The sequence below is a fragment of the Abramis brama genome (assembly GCF_963993115.1).
Source record: "Abramis brama genome assembly, chromosome: 5".
Lineage (NCBI taxonomy): Eukaryota > Metazoa > Chordata > Actinopteri > Cypriniformes > Leuciscidae > Abramis > Abramis brama.
In genome coordinates, this window is record NC_139967.1 from 7,916,037 (window position 1) to 7,929,660 (window position 13,624).

At 36.4% G+C, this 13,624-nt stretch overlaps 2 protein-coding genes across 4 annotated transcripts; both read right to left on the reverse strand.

Moving 5' to 3' along the window:
- Positions 1-435: 435 nt before the first annotated feature.
- cldn26 (claudin 26) lies at positions 436-1,138 on the reverse strand (the record flags this gene model as incomplete). Its single annotated transcript, XM_084115558.1, has 1 exon — positions 436-1,138. One exon carries the CDS (start codon positions 1,136-1,138, stop codon positions 476-478), a length of 663 nt encoding a protein of 220 aa, XP_083971684.1. The 3' UTR covers positions 436-475.
- A 2,354-nt stretch (positions 1,139-3,492) lies between these two features.
- lztr1 (leucine zipper like post translational regulator 1) lies at positions 3,493-13,536 on the reverse strand. Of its 3 annotated transcripts, XM_084113219.1 has the most exons (21): positions 13,290-13,513; positions 12,982-13,162; positions 12,823-12,885; positions 12,686-12,742; positions 12,518-12,597; positions 12,002-12,110; positions 11,826-11,906; positions 11,611-11,668; positions 11,324-11,463; positions 10,816-11,017; positions 9,910-10,020; positions 9,730-9,822; positions 9,514-9,609; positions 8,973-9,156; positions 7,957-8,126; positions 7,491-7,647; positions 7,259-7,385; positions 6,153-6,302; positions 5,686-5,791; positions 5,004-5,084; positions 3,493-4,556 (listed from the first exon to the last, which is right to left on the reverse strand). In XM_084113219.1, exons 2-21 carry the CDS (start codon positions 13,149-13,151, stop codon positions 4,440-4,442), a joined length of 2,352 nt encoding a protein of 783 aa, XP_083969345.1. In that variant the 5' UTR covers positions 13,152-13,162; positions 13,290-13,513; the 3' UTR covers positions 3,493-4,439. The 3 variants fall into 3 exon arrangements, with proteins under 3 accessions (XP_083969345.1, XP_083969344.1, XP_083969346.1); XM_084113218.1 differs by having other exon boundaries at positions 12,982-13,536; XM_084113220.1 differs by lacking the exons at positions 3,493-4,556; positions 5,004-5,084; positions 5,686-5,791; positions 6,153-6,302 and adding an exon at positions 6,846-6,966 and having other exon boundaries at positions 12,982-13,511.
- Between the last annotated feature and the right edge of the window lie 88 nt (positions 13,537-13,624).

The window sequence follows — 13,624 nt, forward strand, 5'->3', positions numbered from 1 at the left end:
AATAAAATAAATTGATAAACAAAAAAGAGAAATTTCACATTCTTCATTTTTTATTATAGGATAATAAGAGGCCACTGATTTGTTTTCCATAGAGTTTTTAAAGTCGCTTAAAACCTTCAGAACATGAATAATTCTGTCCAGATTCTTCCAAGTCATGCATAACATTACATGAGGATTTGGTGCAATGCAAGTGCAAATACATCAGCTGCCATCCTGTGCAACCCTAACCAAAAGATTTGCAGAGTTTTAGTATTCTTTACAGGATGACGGCTCTCAAATCTCTCAAGTCTGCAGAGACCAGTTGTAATGAATTAACAACTGAAGCATTTGAGGGTGATGATCACCATGAAAAATCTTCTTATTGCAATCATAATTCTGATTCAAACAAATTCAATATTTCATAACAAGTCCGGCCTTTTTTAAAATTTAGTCACGCTGAGTTTCATTCTTGAATTTTCCAGCCTTGAAATCGAAGCTATAAGATTTCCGTCTTTCGGTAATACTGAGTTCTCGGCCGCTGTTCTTGATTACGAGCGAGAATCTTATTTTGCAGCTTTTCTTCATGATCGCCCATGCAGACGGCAACAAAGAGAAAAGCCCCTCCAACAACCAACAGAAGTCCAGCAAACCAGGCAGAAAACATGGCCTCTCCATACTCCCATCTGGGCATCACATCAGGAAGATTCTCATCCCAGAATTTCACTACCATTATGTACGCCATCAATGAAACGGGTGCGAGGGTCGTGATCCCTGACACAACGATAAACACTCCACCGAGGATAAGCAGAGCCCTCTTCATCCTCTCCCGCCCGGCACCAATCTCAACACCCTGGAGTCCAAAAAAAGCAGCCGCTACACCGAGAAATCCCGTTGCAATGGAAATGCACATGAGAACCCGTGAAGCTAAAGTGTCTAGTGGCAGGGCCAAGAAAGACTCGAAGGCTTTGCAGTGCAGTCCAACTTCCTCCGTGTAGATACACATGTGCCAGAGACCCTCATACCAGTTCTCCATCTCATTCAGATCGGAGTTCATCGTCTTCCACAGTGGCAGGAAGGTTGTAATAAACGTTGTGACTAAACCTCCGAAGGACACAAAGAGCGAAGCTCTCTGGACAAACTTAGTGGTGAACAGCACCATATCAACACTCGTCAGTTCTCTTGCTTTGTCTGTCTATCCATCTGATGCTGTCTCAGATTTTCAACTCGTCCTTTCTCGTCTAGTCTGGACTGGCTCCTCCTTTGCTTTAATAAAAACCCACCTGTTCTTGCCGGATAATCCCGCAGCCCTTCACAACGACGGGACTGTTTTTCAAACCGATGAATATCGTAACAGAGGACAATAACTGCTTTTTAAAGAGGAAATACGATATGTCCAGTTTTAAGTCTGTGCAAGAAGCCTGAACAGAGCGCAATAAGACATTATTGAAATTGAGGGGAAAAGAAAAGATTAGGAGGAGCTTCAAAGAAACTTCTTTTTAAAAAAAGCCTATGCACTTTTCTCTTTCCTTGCTAATTTTGGCTGATAATAACTCAGAAGCGTCTAAAGAGTTTTAGGATATACTGTTACTTTGCGAAGTGTCGGGTAGCAGCTGAATGAACAGCATTTTGCTTTGAGAACACTATGTACCACAGGTTTTTTGTCACCGAAGCTCCTCTGATTTTCGGAGACCAGTGGCAGGAAATCGGACACCTTGTCCTACACGCTGAGCTGAACTCATCCATACTCATCCTCACCATTCGTCCTTGAACACCCAATCTTCCCCTTTATGTATAATAGGCTTAAAGATGGCAAACCTCTAACCATAAGTGTTAACCTCTCATAGGTTATTTCTGAGAAACAGACATACACTAGCATTCAAAAGTTTGAGGTCAGTAAGATTTTTTTATTATTTATTTATTTTTTGAAAGAGATGAATAGTCTAATTAAATTCGACTTTAGTAGACTTGATTTTCACACATGAATTGGCATCTCTGAGTCCAGACCTTAAATTCATTCAAAGTCTTTAGGACATGCTGGAGGAGACTTTACAGAGTTCTTGACTCTTGCATTGTCAATAGAAGATCTTGACCAAAGATTGATGCACCTCTCGATGGAAATAACATCACAATATTTATTTACATCAAGAGGTGCATAAACTTACATTACACTGATGGAGGAACCCCAGCCATATCTAATTGCCATAATATAATTGGGATGAGTTAAAGTTCTTTTTTGAAAGCCTGACAAAATATGCCTCCATCTTTGCTCTTGTTAAAAAAATAAATAATAATCTGTCAAACTTCAAGATGGATGTTTATGAAACTTGCATAATTGCGATAAGAAAAAAAACTAATTTAAATTAAACTTAAATACCATTGCTAAATTTTCTTACTCTTAGAAGACTTCATTACACAGGCTTATCTTCCCATATCTGATGTAACCAGATCCACACACTGAAATGAAGATAATTTGGCTGGTTAAAGGTCAAGGATTGATCTGTGCTTTGAACATCATAGGCAAGTTTCCCTTTAGAACTGAGCCTCTATAGGGGTTTTAGTCTTAACCCTAAACTTTATGTGAAAATGCAATAATAAAACTGGTTAATGTAAAAGGGCCTCTTCAGTCGACTGTAAAATGATGCTAATGATCCGAGATATGTTCAATCACTAACAATGGCAGATAATAATAAAGTCCGGGTGGCCTGAGAGATGCCCAGATGCACTTGCAGCTCCTGGCAGCGTGTGTGCAACTCTGAAGAGAATGATCCTCTTTGTACTGCCATCCAAAACTGCTCATTTTTCTTTCATCACCCCTGTCTGAGGCTCAGCTCTTATGGTGTTCTGTTGAGAATGACAGCAAACAGCATTTCAGTTTATAATGCTTATATTGTATTCAAAATTGGTTGAGAACGTCAGCGATTTTGACTTTTTAGTGAAGTGTTCAACTTACAGTGGTGTAAAGTATTGAGTAAATGTAATTAGTTACTGTACTTTAAGTATAATTCTGGGTACTTTGAAAGTATCAAAGAAATTAGCAACTTTTCTACTTGACTACATTGTTTGAATAGGTATATGTAATCTTTACTCCATACATTTGTGATGAGTAATGTAATTAGCTGTATCTCAGCTTTAACTTACTTTGGTTTTCAGGGACTCATTACATCTCTGTCAACTTATCATTTGAATAATTTCATCAAAGGTGATGCATTTGACTGCAGTTTTCTGATTGGCTGAAAAAGAGCATTGGGCTTCAGGTCAGGACAGGTAGTAAAGAAAGTTTATACATGGTATTCAAAAACATTCGCTCACAGAACCATTAAATGTTGTTATTAACAAATAGCATGTTAAATGTCATTTTATCAATCACATTGCACAAAGGAAAAATAAATAGATACTTACAGATTTGTCATAGCCATCCATCATCCACATTAACTCCCTTCAAATCATCTCGTCTACATTCTTTTACCGTATACATAATATATACACAGAAAATAAAACCACAAAACAGTCTGCTGATGTTGCACTATTTATTAAGGCATAGTTCCCACAGGACCAACAGAACATCTCAATGATTACAGTAAAGCATACATGAGTTGACTGTTGATGTGTCGATCCCCTTATATAATTATATTATGCCATAACTGCATAATTACGAGCACTGACATAACTCAGAACAGCAGCAGCACAAAATCACTACAAGGCTCAGGTATAAATAAAGGTCTAATATATTCATAAAGTGCAGTAGATAAAATCCAGGTCATATTTAATGATACAAAAAAAAAAAAAATCTAAAGAAAAAAATAAGAAATATTTTGCTTAAAGAATGAATATATGCATAGTAAAAAAAAATGCTGTGATGCTGTAATGCAAAAAGAATATTTTAATGATTAATGATTTAATTTTTTATGATTTTTTATTTATACACAATGGTATTATTTGTACTTGTTGCACTTTATTTTAATTTATTTAATTTACAAGAACCTGATGAAATCATTTATTGAATCATAATTTGGCGCTGAAATGTTCATAACTGTCATTATAAAAAGGCAAAAAAGATATGGGTGGCTATAAAATGAGTTCATTTTCTTTATGCAATATAACATTTAATTTGTTTCTTTGGATTTTGAAATGAAAGGTTACCTGGACATGTTTTATTGGACACATAATTGCATGTCTAATTAAACAACGTTGTGGGCCGTCAACTGATTTGATGTGCACTACTAATAAAAAAGGTATTTGCCTAAAATATTCACATATTAAAACGAATGACACTGAACAATCACCCAGCATGTCTCTTAAACACAATTTGGTAAATAAAATCCAGAGGAATGTGATGCAGCGAACAGGAGGGGTGTGAAGCAGAATTATAAGGGTTGGGATGAAAAGGGAAGGAAATGGAGCAGAAGCGTTAATGAAAAAGCTCATAAAGTATTGGATGGGATGTGAAAGGGGAGGAGAGACTATATATCAGAGCTCATCTCAGTGCACTGTTTGTCTGATATGTGGGATGCCAGCGAGTCAATGATGTCCAACAGCAGCGGTTGGCTGAGCGATCGCAAGTTGGGGAGCTTGGACACCTTCAGGGAAGGAAGGAGAACCAAAGAAATAAATGGTAAACAACACAGGCCATGCAATAGACCGCAAATAAACAACCAAAAATAAACTGATAAGCTAACAGGGCCAAATAACACCAGGATGTCAAATTATGTTCACAAAGGCACTCAATGGCATTTATAAATACTAGAATTGTTTAGTGTAGCTGAAAGTGGGACAATTTATCACTATTGAAGTAAATATGCATGATGGATAACACTTGATAACATGATAAATAGGTCTGAAAGCATATCAAACTTTGACAGTACATAGTTACAGATCTCTCTGTTTTGAAAAACCAACCAGAACATCGTACACGTTAAAGAGCTCGTAGAGGTTATCCACATTGGACAGGATATTTTGGTGCCGTGTTTTTAACCATGGCGAGGTAGCCAGCACACGCTTAGAGCTGTGGTCAATAGCACACCCACCTTGGTGAACTGATGGACTATAATATGCAGGCAGTGTTTCTTCATGTCCAGAGCTTGAGTCTTATCAGCCGCCTCCAAGATCTGAGGATAAAGGAGGGATGATAGCATGTGACTGCTGTTCTTTATCATTAAAGGGTTTAAACGTTATGACACATATTAACTTTCAAAAGTTTGGGGTTAGTAGGGTTTAATGTTTTTGAAAGAAGTCTCTTCTGCTCACCAAGGCTGCAGTTACTTGATCAAAAATGCTGTAAAAACTGTAATATTGTGAAATATTATTACTATTTAAAATAACTGTTTTTTTTATGTGAATATATTTTAAAATGTAATTTATTCTTGTGATGCAAAGCTGAATTTTAAGCATCATTCCTCCAGTCTTCAGTGTCACATGATCCTTCAGAAATCATTCTAATATGCTGATTTAGTACTCAAGAAATATATCTTATTATTATTAATGTTGAAATCAGTTGTGCTGCTTAATATGTTTGTGGAAACTACCATGATTTTTTTTTCAGGATTATTTGATGAACAAAGTTATTTGAAATAGAATTATTTTTGTAACAAAAAAAATCTGAAAAATGTCACTATTTAATTATTTGAAATATATCCTTGCCAAATAAAAATATGAATTTCTTACTGACCCCAAACTTTTGAACGATAGTGTATGATATATGATACGTACCTGTAAGACATTCTCTACAGTAACGTTCATCTCCAGATTTTGCTTGCAGTATGCCTGCAGTCTGTTGTTGGAGAAACCGTAGTAATAAGGTGCTGCAAACAGGTATCTGTGCACTAGTTAAGGGCAAATGCATCATTTAAAATTTGATACAGCTCAGGTTCTTCCGTCATTCTTCATTCCGTTTCATCATCTGCCATGTGAAAAATCGCAAGTCTGGTCGTTAGCAAAAGTAACAGCACATCTCTCCTCAACAAGCTACTCTATTTGAGCTATCATTCATGTTTCTAACATGCCAGTTAGATGACAAATAAACATTAGATGACATTAATATGACAAATAAACATCTAAAAATAATAATATAAAAGGGAGTCAACAAAGCATTACAACAAAGCATTATGCATGGTCTCAGAAAGAAAGATTGCACATTACAATATAAAATGTAGAACATGAAGCGGTAATGAGGATACAGTGAGTCCTCTGGAGGCATGTTGACGTCCCCATAATAAATGTAGCGCAGCATAGACTCAAAGGCCTGTGTGCTAGGAACCATTTCACCTATTGAAATGTTCACCTGCCCGTCCTCTGGCATGAAGGAGCGGAACATGGCCTCAAAATAACTGAGAAAGAATTGAGGCAGTGATCAACTGATAAATCAAAAGACAGTTAAAATGATCAAGACATGTTTGGAATGCCTTACTACTAGTTTCTATTTATGTTGTAAAATTAAATAATAAAATAATATGCAGTATGAATACTGTGCACTTTGCTCATGAAATACCCAGACGACTTACTGCATAATCAAAGAAATGTTATTGCTGTTAATTGAAAAAAATAAATGTTAATTGATAATAAAATTATCAATATATTATATATATATATATTTTTTTTTTTTTTTTTTTTTTTTTACTAAATATTTAAATTTGCTGCAAGGGGAAAAATGTTCAATTTAGTTTAGTTGACATACTAAAATTACCTAAAATTAAAAATATTTGTACCTAAATTTGTTAAAAATAACAAAACTGAAATAATAATTAAAAGGAAATAATATTAACATAACTCAAATAATAAAACAGACAAAAAAGACAATCAAAATGACTAAAATGAAAATGGAAAATATCAAAATAAAAAATAAATTCTAAATATGAATGAATACTATAATACTATAATAATGACACTAAAATAACAGTGAACCAGAATACACTGCTGTCAACTTGACCATCCTCTTCCATGGTGATGAATGGTTATATCAACCGTGATTTACCGAACTCATTGATTGGAAGACTAAAAAAAAAAAAAATCATATTCACTTTGACGGACATCATTTGCTTAAATGCCCATGTGAATGCATTGAAATCATGTCGACAACAACATAGCAATGCATACTTTATTTTAATGCATACTGCCCCACACTTTTAAGTTTAAAAAGTAATATGCAGTAAATGTAGTTTAATACTATCTAGTAAGAATTATGGTAGTATTACATTAAGAACATATCCATACACTCATCTCCTTTAATACTTCAAAGCTTTATCGAGGTGTTGTTATAGGCCCTAGTGACTACTGTGTCCATTACCTGGAGCGAGCAGCAAGTATAGCCTTATGTGCAGGGCGCGGATGACCATCTAGCAGAAGGATGATGTCACAGAACTCATGGCCCGCCCCCTCCAGACAAGCCTTCATGTCCTGCACCAGAGATGTGCCTGAAACAAAGAAAAGGCATCCTGATTTTTGGAGCCATATCCCCAATTTTAGATCTGTCCTGAAAGCGAATGTGTGTGTATTTGTATTTGTGTGCTTATTTTCACCTATGTCCACTGGCTGATCCGAATAGATTCTGGGAGGAGGCTGCTGTTTGCGTCTCACTATCTCCACGATCAGCGGAGTGGACAGGTGCTCAAACTCTTTAGTCATGATGACCTGGTTAAAGTGACTCTCCTTGACCACAAAGTTCAGGCAATGTTCCTGGGGAGAGAAATATAGATACAGAAGAGAATTTGACATTGTAACAAGGTTAGTTTATTTGGTTACACTTTATTTTAAGGTGTCATTGTTACAGTGTAATTATACATTTAAGCACCGAGTAATATTTATTAACTACATGTGCTTACTATAGGGTTAGGGTAGGATTAGGATTTGGTTGAGGGTTAGTTGCATGTAATTATGCATAATTTACTGTTATTACTATGGTAAGTACATGTAACATAATGTAACAAAGACACTGTACAATAAAGTGTTACCGTTTATTTATATTCAGTATGTCTTCAACTTTACCTTGAGCTGGTCCAGCTGAAGTTTGTTTGCGTTTTCACACACGCTCAGGACGTTCTGCAGATCGACCGATGCCTCAATGTACTGAACGCAGAGCTGCTCCAGTCTGGACAGTTTAAAACTCAAAGCAAGTTTATAAACGTCCATGATCAACAGCACATCCTGCACATGACCTTGTGGAGAGAGAGAGAGAGAGAAGGAAGACTGTTAGGCGAGTGATTTAAAATATGACCCCATGACACCCTCTATGTCTTTTCTTGAAGTGCCCCAATTATGCTATTTTAAAGGTTCCTAAATTTGTTTTGAAGGTCTCCTACAATAGGTTTACATGCATCCAAGGTCAAAAAACACACATTTTCTCATAATATACATTGCAGCATCTCTTTTCTCAGTTTCTGAAACGGTTCAATCAAGGATTCGGTCTCTCTAAACCCCTCCTTTCTGAGAGCCTACTCCGCTTTGATTGGTCAGATGGCCCAGTCTGTTGTGATTGGTCTACCTCTTACAGTGTGCGTCAGAAACAAAACAGCCATTACTATATCTGAATTTCAGCTCCAGAGGCTTCCTCAACACCTGATACAGAGACTGATACAAACAGTAACAATGGTGTTGGTTTTACCGTATCAATTCCAGCCCGAGTCCTCATCTTTTGTAAGTACATGCACAGTGAATTTGCTTTGGCAGCACAGAAAAAAAAAAAGCATCTTCTCGACATGTCGACATCACAAATCAAACTCACACAGGCCTTAGCTACAATTACAGTGTTTGAGGTCAAAATAGACGTTGTTCGCGGGCAGCCAATGAAGACCACAGATTGACATTATGCAAATTTGCTACAAACCTACATAGGTTTGTGCAGGAATAAGACTTTTATTTCCATTTATTGTGCACTTGCAGATCTTTTACATTCACAAACTGCTATATTACACACTACATGAAAGGTAATATCCGAAAAAGAATAATAGGGGCACTATAAGCAGATCAACAGAAGGCATATCTTAAGATGTGGTGTGACTTACCTCTACGTGGGTACTGTATCTTGTCTGTGTACAGGAACTGCATCAAAACCTCAAATGGTTGAGCATCTGCCTCTCTGATTGACACTTCCAATAAAGGAAGACCCCTTGAAGACTTTCCAGAGTTGTCCTTCTGACTGCCTGAGCCAGACTCCTCGCTCTCCTCATTGCATTCGAGTTTACTCTTCTGCAAAAACAGGCCAAATATTATTCACATTCTGATTAGCCAAAAGTAAATTGTTTTGGACAGGAATTCGCATTCATTTAGAGAATGTACCTAAATGGAGGAATATTGAGATTTAAAAATAAAAAAAAGTTTTTTTGTGTGCAAATAATACCAATATTCATGTTACAAGGTAAATATCAAAAATTTAATAAACATTTATTAATATTTATTTTAAAAACCCTCATTTGACAACAGGTGATAGGACAACATGGCGCAAGTACAAATTTTACTTTTTTCCCCCTTTTTTAAAAAAAAAGGTACAATTTCTCCATAACAAAGATGCATATTATATCAGACATGATGAAATATGAAATAGACCTGTTTCTGTCGATCTCTCGCCTGTAGAATCTTCTTTCGGAGCCACTTACAGCGAGCTGTTACAATGGCAATATGACCCAGGACCTTCTCCTCCCTCTGTTAACAGAAAATAAAAAGAGGTAATTTATTACTAGAACTAAAATGTTGCCAATGATTCAGAATGACAGTGAGTATCAGATAAAAACATGTCATTATTTTTTTACAGGACAAACTAACCTCCCCCAAGATAAACTCGACATCACAGAACTGACGGTTTTCCCAAAGTTTGCCATAGTCCTCATGAAGCGTGCACTTTGGGTAACAAGAAAACTAGGACAAAAAATTATAATAATAAAAAAGAACAGTTACATAATAATATGGTGTGTTTAATTGCATTAGATGAGGTCAAGCACTCACCTGAAATCTGTACATTTCTCCACTTCGTACATTATTGTCCACAGTCCCTCCGAAGATGTACATGGCATCATGGATAACAGCTGCTGCATGGAACAGCCTCCCACTTGGCATCTGAGAGAAACAGGTCAAAATCTTTATTTACAAAGACAAACAAACACACCACAAGCTAAAAGGCAAACCCTTTTTCCAAACTACAGGGGAACTCAATTAACTCATCAAAATGAATGCTGAAAACATCCACAATTGAGTCATGGATGCTTATGATGTTGCCATGAATTTATAGGTACAGTCAAACCCATAATTGTTCAGATTTATTACAATTAATTAAACTGCATGTGTTTTTAAATGGCTACAGGCAAATACACTACCATTCGAAAGCTTGAGGTTGGTAAGATTTTTTACATTTCTCTGAAAGAAGTCTCTTATGCTCACCATTACTATGCTGCATTTATTTGATTAAAAATACAATAAAAACAGTAATGTTGTGAGATATTAGTAAAATTTTAAAACACTTTCTATGAGAATATAGTTTAAAATGTAATTTATTCCTGATGAAAAGCTGAATTTTCAGTATCATTACTCCAGTCTTCAGTGTCACATGATCCTTCAGAAATCATTGTAATATGCTGATTTGCTGCTTAAGAAACATTTCAGCTTCTTGAACAGTTGTGCTGCTTATTATTTTTGATTATTTGATTATTTTAATAGAAAATCCAAAAGAACCAAAAAAATTATTTGTAACAAATTCCTTTACTGCCACTTTTGGTCAATTTAATGTATATTTGCTGAATGAAAGCAAAAAAAATTCTGACTGACCCCAAACTTTTGAATGGTAGTGTATGTTGTTAAACATTCATTTTCAATGGGAATATTATAGATAGCTGGTGTTATCTGTCCAGGTCATACCTCGCTGTCGGTGCTGGGATGAATGACCTCCCAGGTCTGCGAGTCCACGTCATAGCAGTGCAGTTCATTGGGTAGAGTGTTGTCTGCCGCTCCTCCAAACACATACAGGTGACGGTCAAACGCCACCATGGTGTGTCCATAGCGTCTCTGAGGGGGCGGAGGGGAGCCACGCAGTAAGTGCTCAGTTGGGATACGGGTCCATCTGTGGAAAAAATACATTGTTAATTGCGTAAAAAAATTGTGTGGTTCCTCTTTCCCTACCATTTTACATAACTGAAACAACATTTAACTGGAATGAGAAGAATAATGACAATATTGTCTGCTGTAGAGCTGGAATTGACATTGGTTCATAACTGACTCTGTTATTCTCCTGTTTATTACTGTGAAGCTTCTTTGAAACAATCAAAAGCCTTATATAAATAAAAGTGAATTGACATAATAAAAACTCATGCACATTCAGTATTACACATAAAATGACATTTATCAATGTCCTCTCTGCCATGCTCACATGTGGCCTTTGAATTCAAACTGAAAGAGGTTGTTGGTGATCTTTGCTCCACTCTGACCGGAGAAGACAAACATCTTATCCCGACATACGGCTACTGGGAAGTTACAACAGGAAGGTGGGATTTCACCACTTTGTTCAATCTATAAGAAACAAAGAAAGTAGTACATCAGAAAAGTTCTTATGCATTTTATAAGTTTAAAGGTGAACACAATCTCTTAAGAAAAAGCTTAAAGTCAAATAATAATATAATTAGACAAAATTTAAATTAAACATGCAAAGATAGACACCTCCTCCCAGCATGCCTGCTCACGATCCTGAAGACTGATGGTCCACATGTCATTCAGCCTGTTGAAAACAAAAAAAAAATAGTTAATTCATATATTAAGAGTTACTCTTTTTTTTTTTAAATCCCTTTGGTTTAGGTTGGAATATATTTGTTTGTGTTACAACAGATTTAAATTTGCCATTCAACGCCGTGTAAAGAGGAGAGTAACATGCTTGCCTGGCATTTCCATCATATCCAGCAAAAATCCAGAGTTTGTCATTATAGACCGTGGCTCCATGAGCTGATCTGGCAACCAGACTGGAACAAAAAAGTATTAACAAACAAAACTGAGTGTCAGACAGACAACACAACAACGATGAGAATGACTTGAGAATTGAAAACTTGTGATTTACCGTCCCTCCACCTTCCATTCTGTCCACTGCCCGGTAGCAAACTTGTACTCAAATAGATCATTTTTGTTTTTCAGGTTAGAGTTTGAATATATGTCTCCAGTGTAGCCACCTAAAAATACAAGCAAGAATACATTACGCACACAGGAAAGGAAAACACGACATAGAATGGCACATTAAATGTCGAGTTTTAAATCAATGAATGAATGAGCTGAATCAACATTGAACTGACTCAAGCTGAATAACGACACCACTGTCTTCTGTAGAGCTGCTTATAAATGAATAGACCTCATATCATTATTGAAGAACTTTGCACAGTTATTGCACTGAAATGACTTAACAATGCTGAATAATGTCTTTTTGGAGCTGCTTTACAGCCTATTTAAATGGGTCTCATATTTGATTAAGTTGGATCATTGATTCTGTTATTTTCCTGTTTATTATTGTGAAGCTGCTTTGAAACAATCTCTATTGTATAAATCAATTTTAAATCAAAGTGACTTGACATTGAAAACCTACCAAATACAAACATGCTGCTTCCATACACAACTGCAGAATGGTGATATCTTGGTGCTGGTGGGGTGCCAGTAGTAAACGCCCTATTAATAATGTAAATTCATGTTAGAGGGTACAAAAAATATATATTTAAGCACATGCACCTTCAAGCGATTAACATATAACCCTCACCGACACCACGAGCAGTCCTTCACATCAAACCGCAACAGGTCATTAAGCATATTCTTGCTGAAAGAAATGATCACCAGAGTGAGATCTTTCTGTATCTTTGGAGTGAAAGGAAAATGGAGGAAATCCAAAATACTCACCCATTGTCTCCTCCAAAAACATAGATGGCATCCCTGTATGCCACAACAGTGTGTTTGCTACGCCTGCAAGAAACGAAACAAACCCCAATATACACTGTTTTTACAGCTGAATACAAAGCCTATTGTTAAAGATGGAGACAAACGTGTATAAATGTGTACCTTGCACCCACAAACTCATCACATGGTGGCAGCCTCCTCCAGCGGTGGACAGTCTCGAAAGGCCCGAAGTTGAGTGTCAAATACTCAACACTGTCAGAGCAGCTGTGGTCAAAATCAACACTGGGAGCAACTTTAGATTTACAAGACATGGCTCCAGGAAACCATGACATTCAGTTTACATCTAGCAAGGTTTTGTCCAGCCGGGAAAAAAAATTAATTTGTTTGTAAGTTGTCGGACGGTTCGAGCTGTTTTGGGATCATCTGAACCATGTTGCCCAAAAGATTATTATGATTGTTTACAATCTTACCTTCAATACGACTAACGTTAGCTAGCTAACGTTACAAGTGTATCTCAGTCATTTTTGTCACTAAACGTATAATAACAATCGTAACACCTTAAAGTAACATAACATATTAAATTAAACACGTCGATATGACAGAAGGGAATAATATCATGGAATATATACAGATAGGAATTAAATCGCTTCTTGCTCCTGGACGTCAAGGGAGGAGACGAGGCTACTTGACATGCGCAGATTCACAGCTTTGAATGGAGGAGAGCACAGTAGACGTCATCAAGAAAAAACACTCTAAATGAATTATTAATATTTTATACGTCTCCGTTTATATTTTTACTACGCAC